Raw genomic sequence first — 14,589 nt, 5'->3', positions numbered from 1 at the left:
TTAGTTTATTCTGTCTTCTAGTTAGAATCATATTAAGAAAATAATCAGATTACTTCCTGTTATTAATGGTATAAAAGGCTAGATATGTCAATAGCAATCTCTTATTCTAGTGGCATAACCACCTCATAACCCTTGGGGGCTGGGGGCTAAGAATAGGCCCTCAGTTTGGCTGTACTTGTCATAAGAGGTGACTAAACAGCCACCGGGTAGATGGGACTCGTCAGCCTGGGAAGGCAGCTCATCTGAGAGAAGGAAAACTCTGATCCCAAACCTCCACTGCCTTGTGGCTACATCCAGTTGTGGAAAAGGCTTCAGGAGTCAACCTCGAGGCAAAATCCGGAGCCGGAGTCCCTGAGGCAGTTCATGGCTGAACACAGTCACATTCTGGCAACTCCTGCGACGCCGCTGGAACCAACCGTATTGGCCTCTGCCTTTCCATTGAACCATTTCAGCGACGTGGAGAGGGGGGATTTGCTGCATGGGTAACAGCCTATCCTCCATACCTACTTTACCCAGGCTTCGCGCACTGGAGAGGACACTCTGTTCCAGAACCACCACTCAGAGCGTGACACCATAGTCTTCTGAGACTGAAGGATGCCAACTGAATAACCACCTCCTTAACTTGGGCCAGATGGCAAAAAGAACGCTAGTACAATTGAGCAAGAATTGGTATACTAGCCCACCCACCCCCAAAAATCTCCTAAGAGTTAGGCAGCTGAATTCTGCACTAGCTTCAGAACAATTTAATTCATGATAGTAACAAACCAATGAAATGAAAGACCTCTCATTCAAGCTATATTGATACTTCTTTTCTTTTTGGGTTACAATATATAGCCATTGAGCTGCTGGAATTGTGGAAAGGCAAGGTATAAATCTTTTAAAGAAATAAAATATTAAATGTTTCAGTTGCATCTTTTGAAAGAAGGACAGGACAGTGTTTTGTTTTTTTTAATTGGAAAGCACTTTATTTTATTTAGTGATTAAAAAAAACAACAGCACGGAGTCAGGGCACTCAGTTTTAGCCCTCACATTACAAACACATGGCACTTGGGGCCACAGTGCATGTTATACTTTTACAGGGACACCACCAAAAACAATCACGGGACCCCAACCATATCTAGAACTGCTTGCTCCATACACTGCAGCTTATCAAACCGAAATTCTCTAGGTCTCCACCAGATGGTTCTGGCAGCTGAAGATGGACACTCTCCACATGATGGCAATCCACATTCTTAACATTACAGACAGAACAGGGAATCACTTGCAATCAGAAGCTTGTGTGTGTGTGTGTGTGTGTGTGTGTGTGTGTGTGTGTGTGTGTGTGTGTGTGCACGCGCGCGCGCGTGCGTGCATGTGCGTGTGTTATCCCCATAACATCTAGGAGCACACGCACAACTCAGAACAAGCGCTTAGAATCACAGTAGAAAGAGTAAGTCCCAAGTCCCTACACTTGAAATCAGGATGGATTTAAATATTTACCTAACTGTTGAAAGACTACAGATCTGTTCACATGAAAGTGAGAGAGGGCTCATATCAACATACAAAGCTGCCTGAGATTGTTGGACCATTGGTCTATTGAGTTTAGTATTATTTATCTCTGACTGGTGGTTGCTTTCCAGGGTCCCAGGCAGAAATCTTCCCACTACCTAAGATTCTGGAATCTGGGGTTTGAACCTTTTCAATCCAAAGCATGACCTCTTCCACCAGGCTATGGCTTCTTCTCCAGGAAAACTTGTGGAAACCCACAAAGACCACACCATGCTTTGTGGGTCCTTTCAGAGGGATGCTCTCTTTATGAACCACTACAAAGGATTGGAAATAACACTCTGCTTGCATATACAGTAGAGAATAAGGATATGCTTGAGGCATGCTTTACAACAGGGGTTCTTAATCTTTTCATGACTACAGACCCTCAATGAATTGCCCAGTATGTCCACATACCCCTTTCGCTAGATTGCTAAAATCATCATCACCACTACCACCACCAGTCCTATTAGGTACCAGTATGACTTTAAAAGATGTCAATAGCTTGGTTTTACTTTACATATGGATAGCTAGAAACAGAACACCTCAATATGTATTGCTAATGGTGATAATCTCTAATCTAACTATCTAATCTAATGATCTTCAGAGACTGTGTCTCATACTCCCATCATTTGGTTCCCATATGTCCAAGGGGTATGGATACCCCCCCCCCCAGTTAAGAATTCCTGCTTTACAAGGTCATGTTAAGCACTTTGGTTCTATTTCCTAATTAATTTTTCTGTCAGAAAAAATGTTTCCAGTCTAACTTTCCTGAATGGAATCAAAGGCAAAGTTCTTACTTTGGAATGGATCACTGTGAAGGTACATTTGGAAGGACATCCTGAGTTCTTGAAATAATCTGTGGAGTTTTGTATAAACAAAGGACTTTGAAAATAAATTGTGTGTTTGGTAAATACACACATGAATGATCCTCATCACATACAGAACCTGGAGCCTACAGTGAGCTCCGCAATATGATCATTTTAGGCTGCAATCATAACTACACTTTCCTGAGATTAAGCCCCATTGAACAAAATAGGACTTATTTCTGAGTGGACCTGGTTAGGATTGTGCCCTTAGAGCCCAATCCTGTGCTTGGTGCTCCAGCTTTCCGCCGGAGTGCACTGTCGGAAATGTGCCATAAGGCACATCTGCGAGGCTTACCGCCGGGCCAGCACTGGGCTAGCGCTGGGTGGGTGCTAGAGCCGTGGCACGGTAAGCGGGGGCGGGGAGGAGGCAGGGAGGAGTGTTCCAGGGAGGGGGGAGGCAGCCAGAGGGTGCAGAGAAGGCGGGCGGCCTGCGTGCCGGGGGGAGGAAGTGAGGTGGGTCCCATGGAGCTCCACTCCACCAGATCCAAGGTGCTTGTGTGGGGTTCAACGCCATACACAAACGCCTTTACTTTACTGCCAACCTTTTGGTTGGCGGTAAAGTGAGTAGCCCCATTGCGGGGCTGCTTCCCTCATCCAAGGCGCTGCCTGGGGCAGGCTGAGGCGCACAGGATGCAGCAGGTGCTGTTCTCGGCGCTGCTGCAGCCGCGCACCCTGGGCAGCTCAGGATTGGGCTGCCCATCTCACAAAAATAAATGAGAGCAAACATACTAATGGCTCAATGTTTTCTTATCCTATGGTTGCTATCTTCAAATTAGCATCTGCAAACAAGTGTTTATTTTATCTGAGGGAGGTGACAACTTTACCAGGTTCTAAAATTGATACACATCCCCATTTGTTGTAATTTGAAAATAAAGTCCAAGCAGCATATGAAAAAACAAAAATTGAATAACATTTTGCCAGGTACGATCAATAATTTTTAAACCATTCCGTGATCTCATTTTTGTTTTCATTTAGCCATTCAATATTGCTCTTCAAGGTTTCGAGAGCTTGTTCTCTGGATGCTGCTCCAGCCCCGGCATTAGGATATTTCTCAAAGAAATTGTTCAACTTAGGGAAGAAAAAAATGCATTAGTGAGTTTGACAGAGCCTGTTTTACAGAAGCTAATCACAAATTATTTAATGCTAGGGATTTCCGGAACATAGTATTTCCCTTTTAGGGCACAGAGGGATCCCCAAGACTCAACAGACTTCTGTATTTCCCCTCCTGCTGTTTCACACATACAGACACAAGGCAAAAAGGGTGCTATGGGGAATTTGAAGTCTGCTCATGCTTTCTATATATCCCCCCCTCTTGCGGTGTTTCCTCTTTGTCTGCAGTACATTGCTCAAGATGCAGGTCTATCTAGCCAAATATGAAGGAAAACTGTCTCTTAGATTGCTTTCTGCTTGCCTCAATAGAAAAAGCAAATTCATCAGGGTTGTGGTTCGTGCTGAGAAAGGCAGAGAGAAAATGGGGCTCTACTGAGTCTTATGAAAATCCACCATGTGCAGGCACTGCACCCATGTTCTGACCATGTGCCTATTGCAGGATTATGCAATCATGCTATATGTCTTGAAAATAGACAACATATCATTTAGCTCAGTCACCTTTGCTATGAAATAGTAGTAGAGGTGCGCTTTCTTGGTTTTATTTTTTCAAAGATTTTGTTTTTTTTAACAAAATGAGAAGTGCAGAAAGCACTTATGTGTTTTTATTCCAAGGGTACAGTTTACTAAATTATAATTATAAATTATAATCACTTTAAAAGTGTTCTAGGTGGGTGATTTATCATCATCATCATCACCACCATCATCATCATCTTGCATATCACAGCTGCCCATTCTTAGCTAGACTTGGTGTTAATTACTAGTCGGGCCCCACCCAGGGGCCTAGGATGTGATAGCATATTTGCGAATGATGTGTGCTGAACCAAGCAGGGTAGCTTTTTGAATTTGACCAATAGTAATTTTGTCAACATGCACATGTTTTAAATGCAGTTCAAGTGTTTTTGGAACTGCATCCAGTGTACCATCCTGGTTCGGAAATCCTCGATGCAGGTGCTGGACTATCGGCTTGCGCTGAATGGGGCTGCACTCTCTCTGAAGGAGCAGGTCCGCAGCTTGGGGGTCCACCTGGACTCGCAGCTGCTCCTGAATTCCCAGGTGGCAGCTGTGGCAAGGGGGGCCTTCGCTCAGCTTCGGCTGGTGCGCCAGCTGCGGCCGTACTTGGATCGTGCAGACTTGGCCACGGTGATCCATGCCTCAGTGACATCGAGATTAGATTACTGTAACGCGCTCTATGTGGGGCTGCCCTTGAAGACGGTTCGGAAACTGCAACTAGTGCAGAATGCGGCGGCCCGTGTGGTTACTGGAGGTAGGTGGTTCGACTCTATCAGTCCGCTTCTCCAGCGGCTGCACTGGCTGCCCATTCGTTTCCGGGCCCAATTCAAGGTGCTGGTATTGACCTTTAAAGCCCTATACTGCTCTGGACCAGGGTATCTTAGAGATCGCCTGCTCCCGTACAATCCGGCTCGCCCTCTCAGGTCATCAGAGAAGGCCTTTTTACAAGTGCCGCCGCCTAGGGAGGTACGTGGGGCGGCTGCAAGAAATAGGGCCTTTTCAGTAGTGGCACCAACGCTATGGAACTCCCTTCCTCTTGACTTAAGAATGGCTCTCTCTCTTGAGACCTTTCGGCGAGGCCTGAAGACCCTTCTGTTTAAACAGGCCTTCTGAGTTCTCGGCCTTTTAACATCTTTTTAACATCTTTTAATATTTTTTTACAGGCCTGATTCTTTTATGACTTGCTGCTGCTCTATGCTCTTTTTACCTATTCTTTTTACTCTGACTGCTGTTTTTTATGATGTGTTAATATGTTTTTTATTTGTTTTTAAATTATGTTTTTAATCTGTTGTAAGCCGCCTTGAGTCCCTTTGGGGAGAAAGGCGGGGTAAAAATAAAGTTATTATTATTATTATTATTATTATTATTATTATTATTATTATTATTATTATTATTATTACCAGTCACCACTGGGATGACCACTGCTGGTTTGATCCATAATCTTTGGATTTCAATTTTTAAATCCAGATATTTACTAATTTTTTCATGTTCTTTTTTGTCAATTCTACGATTGCCAGGTATTGCTATAGCGATGATGGTCACTTAATTTTTTTTCTTTTACTGTGATGTCTGGTGTATTGTGCGCCAAAACTTCAACAATATTTGTTTTTATATTATTAGTATTATTATTTATATATATAAATAATAAAAACTGTTTTATTTTATAAAATAAAATAAAACTGTTTTTATTATTTTTATTAGTAGTAGTAGTAATAGTAATATTAACAATAATAACAATATTTATATACCACTTTTCAACAAAAAGTTCACAAAGTTACAGAGAAAAAAGTTGGTATATAGGTGGTATAGTGCCAGCAGATGCAACCACATGCATGTAGAGGTGAAGAGAATAGGTGTTAGAAAATGGTTTTATTTTTCACAATTTTTTTTAAACAAAAATGAGAAAGTGGTATTATGTGTTTTTATTTCATTATCACTTAAAAACCCATCTCTACATATTAGCCAGTTGCATCAATGTCTTGCAAACTATTCTGTGTGATACTTAAATTATACCATGTGGCAGATGTCAAAAAGCAGTCATAGTGGATGCCCCCAACTGTATCAAAGTAAGGGCTGGAAAGCACCGACATAAGGGGTTAGGATTGCTTCATAAGTTGTCCAAGTGACCATATTCTTGCGTGTTTACTGAACACTGGTGTGCTGACTTACTGATGACTTTGCCATTTGATATTTATAACTGCCAGCTTTGCTCTGCTCTAACTGTCCAGATGACTTTTCTTTATGCCTTCTACATTCTGCCATTATGTGTTGTCTGCTGAGTTTGAAGTATTCTTCAACACCCAGCCATTTTCTGAGGACAGCTGAGATAGCTCAGTGAACAACACTGTGGCAATTCATGTCCAGAGCTATGATGTATGATACACAGGTGTAGTCATGTTCATGTGTGGTGTGCATTCTGTGGTTCAGATAAGATCGGCACATCGCTAATGTGTCAGAGAACAGCAGAGCCAAGGTTCTCTTGCAGGCTGCACAAGATGGTTGTGAACATCCAACTCACAGCAGAAATCTATGAGTTGGTTTCACATGAGTTGCATGCCAAGACACACCACCCTGAACAATCTGCAAGAGAACACTTGACTCTGTGCTCATCTGTAGCTGAACCACAGAACCACATTGCAGGTGAGCATGATTATATGCTGTCACACAGCTGTCCTATGCCACACAAGTCCTTATGGAAATAGGCAATGTACTTTTCTTCTTTGTACTTCTTGCTCCATCAGAACTGCAGTAATGCAAGAAATCAAAACGACTTGTGAATCCAGAGGAGTCATTTGCGTAGTGTTTGAGCAAACCGTTATGACCAAACAAGGAATGTTGCACAATGGGGGAAAGTGTTAAAGCCCCCCTTCCTCCACCATGGTAATTGGGCCACACCATGGCTGTTATTTTGGAAAGAAAAACTTGAGTCCATTGCTGCTAATGACAGGCTTAACGTAATTACTAGCTTGGTCCTTTCTTTCCTATTACCGTAGACAGTTGAAGCTTTAGAGCAGGGGTGCCCAAACCCCGGCCCGAGGGCCACTTATGGCTCTCAGAGGCTCCCAGTCAGGCCTTCAGGGAGCCTTCAGACTCCAGTGAGCCTCTGGTTCTCTGGAGACTTGCTGGAGCCCAGCAACTGCTCTAAGCATGAGGATGACTGTTCAACCTCTCACCTGAGCTGTGGGACGAGGGCTCCCTCCACTACTTGCTGTTTCACGTCTGTGATGCAGCAGTGGCAGCGAAGGAAAGGCTGGCCTTGCTTTGTGCAAGGCCTTTTATAGGACTTGAGCTATTGCAAGACCTTCATTCATTCATGTAAATTCCATCTCTAATATATTCATTTAGGTAAATTTATTCAAATTTTAAATGTAAATTAATTCTCTTTTTGTTCCCCGACCGTGACAGTGTCAGAGAGATGATGTGGTCCTCCTGCCAAAATGTCTGGACACCCCTGCTTTCAAGGATAACTGCAGAGTCCTGCACTAAGGGAATTGGGAACTTATTCTCATGAAGTAGCTCACATCTGAAGATACATCTTGAAGGGTATCAATAAACCAACACTTGGAATCAGGCTCCAACCTTAGTCCTAGCTTTGCAGTTTGGGGGTCCCCGTATCCGCGGATCCTGTATCTGTGGATTCGCTTATCTGTGGGCCCTCCCCCATACACACAATCCCTCCGGGGGTGAAGGGAACTCTGCCTCTTTTGCTCCTGGAGGATCCTCTGAGCCTAGCAGAGGCCATGCACATCCGTCTGCAGCCTCTGCCGTGCTCAGACTGAGTCTTAGAAGTAAAAGGAGGGCTTCCTTGGGCCTTCTAATGCCTTATAAGGCATTAAAAATGTCACTTCCCATTTTACAAAAAAAACCAGAAGTGACTTTTTTTTTTTTTTTTACCTCTAAGGTTCAGTCTGAGTGTGGCAGAGACCGCAAATGAATGTGAATGGCTTCTGCTGGGCTCAGAGGACCCTCTGGAGGCGAGGGGATCAGAATTCCTCTTGGCTAAAGAGGATGGGGGGAGGTCTTCAACCATACCTGCAGTTTCACTTAACTACGGGGGTTCTGCCTGTGGATATGGGGACACACCTGTATATATACACAACACAAGAATAATTCCATTTACCGGAATGGCCTGAAGAACCTTCAAAGTTTGAATAAATGGAAATGTTGCATAAAAGAAAGTGATCTTTGCATGCAGATTTGCTAACTTGTAGGGCATGAATTCAGATAAATCAAGTTTCATTACATGGGTAGCGTAGATCCTGCATTCAGCGATGCACCGTATTTCTCAAGTCAGGGAGTGATGCTTTTTTTTTGCTCAGGCTAGTGGCTTTCAAATGGCTTATGATTAAAATATAGAATCTTTTACTGGCTGAACTACATCCATACCTGCCATAGCTGGAGATCTGTGTTGAACGTATCTGTTATTCTTGCTACAAGGCGACCCAGGTTTCTGTCATTGAGAGTGTATCTGGAAAAAACAGCATTATGCTATTAAGTGTACAAATTATGTGCGCAACATGCATAAAGTATACTAACTTCTGAAATTACATATTTAATGCAAAGAGAATGATGAATAATGTTAGCGCTTCCATTTTTAGAATATCCAATCTTTTATTTTATCTATCATGTGTATATCTCACTCTCTGCTTAAAAGCTCTAACAGGCAGGTATAAAGGTTCTGGGACACACCTCTTGGATTAGGTGGCAAAATATCTTGGGCACTATTCCTAGATTTATTATGCAAATAAAGTGATTCTTAGGGTATGTTTGTTTTCACAAGAAGAGTGTGCTTGAGGAGGTGGGGGGGGGAATGACGTAATGTTCTCTTTTAAGCTTTGATGGTAAGTGGGTATAGTAAAATGAAAGTATTCTGCTGAAAATAGACATTCTAAAAAAAGAAAAATCAGGAAGGTGACCCACCATGCTGAAAGTCTGGTTGTTACGTGAAAATCCCCTTTTTCCCTTCCAAGTTGTGTTTTTATATCTAGTTATGTATTTTGGACTAAAATGCAGGCCTAAAACTTCTCTTTCAGGCCACAAAAGGAGTCAAATCTTAAGCTCACTCATCTCTCATGTTGATTGTCAGTCTGGGAAGACTCATTTTCTCCAGAGACACTGGAAATGTCTTTATTGTTTAAGTCAATCACTGAATATGCAAACACCTTAAAGGAGGAGGACTTTGGCAGCAAAGTCTACCACCTATTGTTAACTAAATTACAGCCATTAAGCCACCTCCAGCCTCAAATCCTGTAGCAACAGGAAGTAAGCTACTCCCCCTCCCCCAGAGCCAAGTTTTGCTGATAACTGAGTTCTGGACTCTTCCACCTTTTCTTTACATACTCCACATGTACCATTGTGTGTTACTGAGCATGCCCACAGCTCTGGGATACTTCCGGTCAGTTTAGATAAACTTCCAGGTCCAAGACAAATCTTATAAGAGAGAACTCAGAGCACATGCGCTCTCTCTCTGACTGCCCACCGGCCGGAGTGGCCAGACTCTTCCTCCAACTCTCCCCCCCCCCCCGGACAGGTAAATATATCGTTGCGTCTAAACTCCCCCCTTCTTCCCTACCTATTCCTCCCTGCTCCCCCATCTTTAGTCAGCAACTGGGTTTAGCAGATTAAGGAACCCCTATAATACCTCCCTACTTCCTGTCCATTTCTGATTCTTTTTCGGATGCACCCAAAATACACAGCACACGCATCCACCACTAGTTAGGTACACCAGACCAGTACTAGAAATCTATACTTATCGATTCTCCATGTGTATTATGTTTTACCTTTGTGTATTTTTGCAATAAAAATATAATCCTTTGATTTAAAGTTACCTTTCTCCCAATCTCCTCATTAAGCTAAACAAGGGATTTCTTTGCTCTACGCTGTCTTGTATCCAGCCTATGGTCCCAAAAGTTTCCAGAAGCCTAATATAAATAATTCCCCTAAACAAAACAGCCTTTTTGGTAACATGGTAGCTTACCTGCTGACTAAATATTCCCAGTTGAGCCGTACCCAGTCCCAAGCCATTGTTTTGCCATAGCTGTTGTACGAGATGTACCTCAAGACAGTGAACACATCTTGACTTTTAATGAGGCTTGTGTTATAGATGCTCTTTAAATATCTAGGAGCAATCAGATAGGAAGCAATTACATATGATAAAGGGAGTCTCATTAGGGCTGATGGAAAAGGAGCTAGAAGTAACTAACTAAGGGCACAATCCTAACCAGGTCTACTCAGGTCCTAACCAGGTCTACTCAGGTCTAACCAGGTCCTATTTTGTTCAATGGGGCTTATTCTCAGAAAAGTGTGGTTAGGATTGCAGCCTAACTTTTCTCTTGCCAGGTGGAATTTATTTTTTCAAAAATGCGTACTCAGCCTCTGCCACAAAGTGCCTCACAACTCAAGTTAAACTGAAACACACTCTGTATCTCCTGTGAGAGTGATGGTGGTGGGGTAATGGATATTTAATTATTTCCTTTATTTAATAGATGTTTCCCTTGGCTTTAGCCCACATCGCCTGCATGCCTCTTTCTATGAGATCATAGGCACCTACATTTGAACAACCATGCCTACTAAAATGGTGCTCTGATCGCACCTGAAACCCTTAATGGGAAGGTGCAGCCCAGGCCAGGTTAGGGTCAGTGTCAGAGATACCACTGGACAGAGTCTGTTACCCCATGTGTACTGAGTGCGTACTGGAAAACACACCCAACACACCTCTGCAGTTGCATGTTTCAGAGAAGTGTTAAGTAGAAGTTTTTCAAGAAGACTGCTCATCTTCTAATTGAAGAACCCTGAGAAGCTTCCAGAAAACCCCAGTTTGCTGCAAGTGGAACACAGTCTGTTCGAGGCTATCCAGTTATATGAAATGATACTGCAAGCCGTTGGCTAAAGAAAGGTCAGAGAAAGGGAGTTGCAACTACTAAGAAATGTCATTGACTTATTTTAAACTAACCTGTCCAAAAGGGTGACACTGTTCACTGATGCCAGGCCATACAGCAACTTTTCCTTTTCTTGAGCTAACGTTGTATCCAGGTATTTCTCAAACATGTAGTTCCAGGCTTGCTCATCGTTGGAGTTCTGCATCCCGTAGCGGTACACTAAGAGACGGAGATTTACATCTAGACTAAAAGTAGGAAAAGAAACATTTGTTGTGCATCTGCCTGCCATGTGCTTCACTGAACAAATATATAAAGTGAAACTGTCAGTCTTTAGGATGCGGCAGAAATATTGCCTTACAGTGTATGCCGCAAAGCTGCATATATTCACCTTGTTCCATTTAACCAGTCATTAAATAAATTGGATGCATTGATCAAAGCCTCAGGGTCACCCATACTGCAGGCAAACTCTAGAACGGTCACACGAAGGAGGCTGAGGAGAAGATGAGAAAAAAAAATATTTTTTTTACTATCTTTCAAATGTACACTAAACAATGTGATGAAGGCAGGGGGTTGGACTAGATGACCTCATAGGCCCCTTCCAACTCTATGATTCTATAAAGGACAGGGCAACCAGTTTTTCACACCCAAGGGGACTTTGGACTTGAGTTTCTCAGAGCCTAATCCTACCCTCCCCCCCAGCTGATGCAGCCTCACCGAAAAGGAGTGCACTGTATCCAGCAATGGGAGTCAGGTTGGGAGTCTTCAGAAGGGAAAGGGGATTTAAATCCCCTTTCACCTCCATAAGGCTTCTGCTTTGCAATGAATCTTCTTGGACCTGCGGCAGCTGTTTTAGCTGGCGCAGGTCCAAGGAGAGAAAGGGGAAGAGGATGCAAAAAGGGAAGATAGGACCAGGTGTGTGCCATTACCACCAGATCCACCCTCTCCCACAGCCTCCTTGCCCAGTTTTGCCTTCTCTTCATCCCATTTCACCATCTCACACCCCACCCCTTCCAACCTCCCCAACATCCTACCAGCCTCTGCAGGTGGTCAGCAATCCCTCAACACATGCAGGAAGGCTCCAGCTTTTCTCCCAGGCATCAGCCACACACTTCTTGCTCTGTCAGAAGCGCTTTTAAAACAGCCATAAAGCAGGTAGCGCTGGCAGAATGCGAGTTCTGCCAGAGCGACGAGCCCATAGGATTGGGTTTGCAAAACAGGAGCTCTCCACGCTACCTGGCCAACGGCTTTTAAAATTGCTTTTGAAACTGACATTAAAAAGCAATTTGTGAATCTGCAGTTTCGAGGAAATAGACAAAATGGGGGTGCTGAAGAATCTGTATGTATGTGCTTAAAGCAACTCTTTAGATCCTGGCCTTTGATTGTACAGTATATGCATCCATACATAGCCCACAATGTGTCTGACACTTTCTGAAACATGTAACTTATACCATAAAAGAAGCCATTAGAAAGCGGGTGGACACTCAGGTTTATAGAGTTAGCTGATTAGTGTTAAAGAGCTGATCAGCTTAGCACTGATTGTTATAGGCGTCCAAAGTTTTTGGCAGGAGGGCCACATCATCTCTCTAACACTGTGTCGGGGGCCGGGGGGGGGAAAGAATTAATTTACATTTAAAATTTGAATATATTTACATAAGTATACATAAATGAATAAAGTGAACTTATATGAATGAATGGAGGTCTTGCAATAGCTCAAGGTCTATAAAAGGCCTTGCACAATGCACGGCTGGCCTTTCCTTTGCTGCTGCTACTGCATCACAGACGTGAAACAGCAAGCAGTGGAGGGAGCCCTCACCCCACAGCTCACGCGAGAGGTCAAACAGTCTCCCTCACGCTGAGAGCAGTTGTGTTGGGCCAGTGCAGGCTCCAACAAATCTCTGGAGGGCCAGAGGCTCATTGAAGACTGGGGGCTCCCTGAGGGCTGCATTGAGAGGCCTTCAGGGCCACATGTGGCCCCAGGGCTGGGGTTTGGGCACCCCTGTTATAGGCTAATGAGTATGGCTGCTGTGTGTTGTACACAGAAGGATTTAAGCATCATAAATGTGCATAGGACTGTAACTTTTAAATGCAGTATCCCCCCCCCCCTTCAAATAAGGAAGGGAATATTGAGGAGACATAAGGCATGCCTGGAATATAGAAAGGTCTGGCAAATGAGTTCTGGAAAGACAGACTTCCTGCCTGAAACCCTGGAGACCCACTTCCTGTCAGTGTCGACAATGTTAGCTAGATGCCTCAATGATTCGACTCAGTGTAAAGCAGCTTTCTATGTACCTAAAACAAGCCTGTGTATATAGTCCTGAAATAAATGTGTCACCTCATGATATGTCCTCCATCATTACTCCATCCCAGCTGTCTTGCAATGGGTCTGACCAGGCTCCGAAAATATTCCTGAAAGACAGGCATAGTACCATAACCATTTTGGAGCTTCAAGTAAAAATATTAGTTATTACGTGCTAGAAAATGTCTATTATTGTAGTGATCAGAGTGAGGGAGCCCTGCAGGGTGACTGTGTCTCCCACCTTCCCCCAGGTTGGTCCCTTTGCCCAAGGTCAAAAAATGGTAGACTCTATTGCCATAACAAGGACAAAAGCCGGGGGGGGGGAGGGGGAGGGAGGGAGATTATGTTTGGAAGCCTTTCAGCCAGCTGCCGAAAAATTCTCCAAAGCCTCTTAGGTAGTTGGAAGGCAAAGGTCCAGGAGGAAAAGGGCAAAGAGCTGGTTGAGTTCAACCAACAGTAGCAGGTGACACGTTCAAACAGAAAAAGGGTTTATTAGAATGCAAAAAGCAGAGAAGTTAGGCTAAAATAAGGAAGAAAGAAAAGCATAAGCAAGTTTGGAAAATGTTAGCTCTGCCCACATGTGAACCTTAGCAAAATTAAAGGCAGGTGATTACACCTTTACCTAACTGGTCCCTAGCTATACCCACTCAGCTCATTATACTTCTTTGATTCCCAGTGGAGTGAGTGAACTGGCTGTGCATACACAAACATCCTTGGGTTTGACCTTAAGAAACCTAGGTCTGATTAGGTTATTGTCCTGTCCAATTGACTGTTTACAACCACCAGGGCATCCCTCTCTACTCTTTGAGCTTAGATGCCAAAACAGTGGGCAGATGCAGATCCCAGCAGGTGGCTCTGGCAAGAAGCAATTGCTCTTTCTGGACTCAGATGATGAGGACAAGAGTCCACAAAATGACTTGTCTGCCTGGTCCTTCTTTAAAGGGGACAATTTCAAAGTATCACAGTGAAATGGATGGGGGGGGGAAGAGAAGGAAGCGAGGGGAGCTAAATCACCACAATCACTGTTTCCGACAAACTGCTACTTAAAAAATCAGACAGAATGAAAAATAGTGTTGGTTATAACCTACATTTCATAATTTGGTGCCACTGCATTTGCAGGCCCTGGTCATACTGAGCTCAGCTCTCAATTAAACTTGTTTGAAATGAATGGAAGTGTTGGAGCACAGCCCAGCAGACAGAACCTGCTACCTATATTGAAAATGTTAGCAATTTGTAAAAAAAAACATAAACCCCACAGTCATTATGGAAAGTGACATAATACTGGTCAAAGTGCTGTTTGCTTATTGATTTCCTGTGTTTTAAAACAGAGCAAGGCAGTTTACCAATATTAAAACAAACGTCATAAAAACAAAGGCAAGATCGTAAACAATCCTGCTAAAAG

The 14,589-nt window shown here is 43.4% G+C and overlaps 1 protein-coding gene and 1 long non-coding RNA gene across 3 annotated transcripts in view; one reads left to right on the top strand and one right to left on the bottom strand.

The window, feature by feature from the left end:
* LOC136655333 (uncharacterized) overlaps nt 1-7,580 on the top strand; it is a 41,762-nt gene extending 34,182 nt beyond the window's left edge. The window contains exon 3 of the long non-coding RNA XR_010794647.1: nt 7,419-7,580. This is a non-coding gene — a long non-coding RNA (uncharacterized lncRNA). The remainder of the gene's footprint in view (nt 1-7,418) is intronic.
* ENPEP (glutamyl aminopeptidase) overlaps nt 1,969-14,589 on the bottom strand; it is a 71,953-nt gene continuing 59,332 nt past the window's right edge. Inside the window, exons 15-20 of one of the 2 annotated variants that reach the window (XM_066631682.1) lie at nt 13,224-13,297; nt 11,280-11,381; nt 10,966-11,136; nt 9,991-10,131; nt 8,400-8,481; nt 1,969-3,461 (exon numbers count right to left, since the gene is read on the bottom strand). In XM_066631682.1, the coding sequence (XP_066487779.1) occupies nt 3,321-3,461; nt 8,400-8,481; nt 9,991-10,131; nt 10,966-11,136; nt 11,280-11,381; nt 13,224-13,297 (711 nt within the window). In that variant the 3' untranslated portion in view covers nt 1,969-3,320. The remainder of the gene's footprint in view (nt 3,462-8,399; nt 8,482-9,990; nt 10,132-10,965; nt 11,137-11,279; nt 11,382-13,223; nt 13,298-14,589) is intronic. The other variant, XM_066631683.1, reaches the window with a different exon arrangement.

This window comes from Tiliqua scincoides, chromosome 6 (genome assembly GCF_035046505.1).
Source record: "Tiliqua scincoides isolate rTilSci1 chromosome 6, rTilSci1.hap2, whole genome shotgun sequence".
In the NCBI taxonomy this organism is placed as follows: Eukaryota; Metazoa; Chordata; class Lepidosauria; order Squamata; family Scincidae; genus Tiliqua; species Tiliqua scincoides.
The sequence above is the reverse complement of the archived record's forward strand: the minus strand, read 5'-3'. Positions and strand labels throughout refer to the sequence as shown.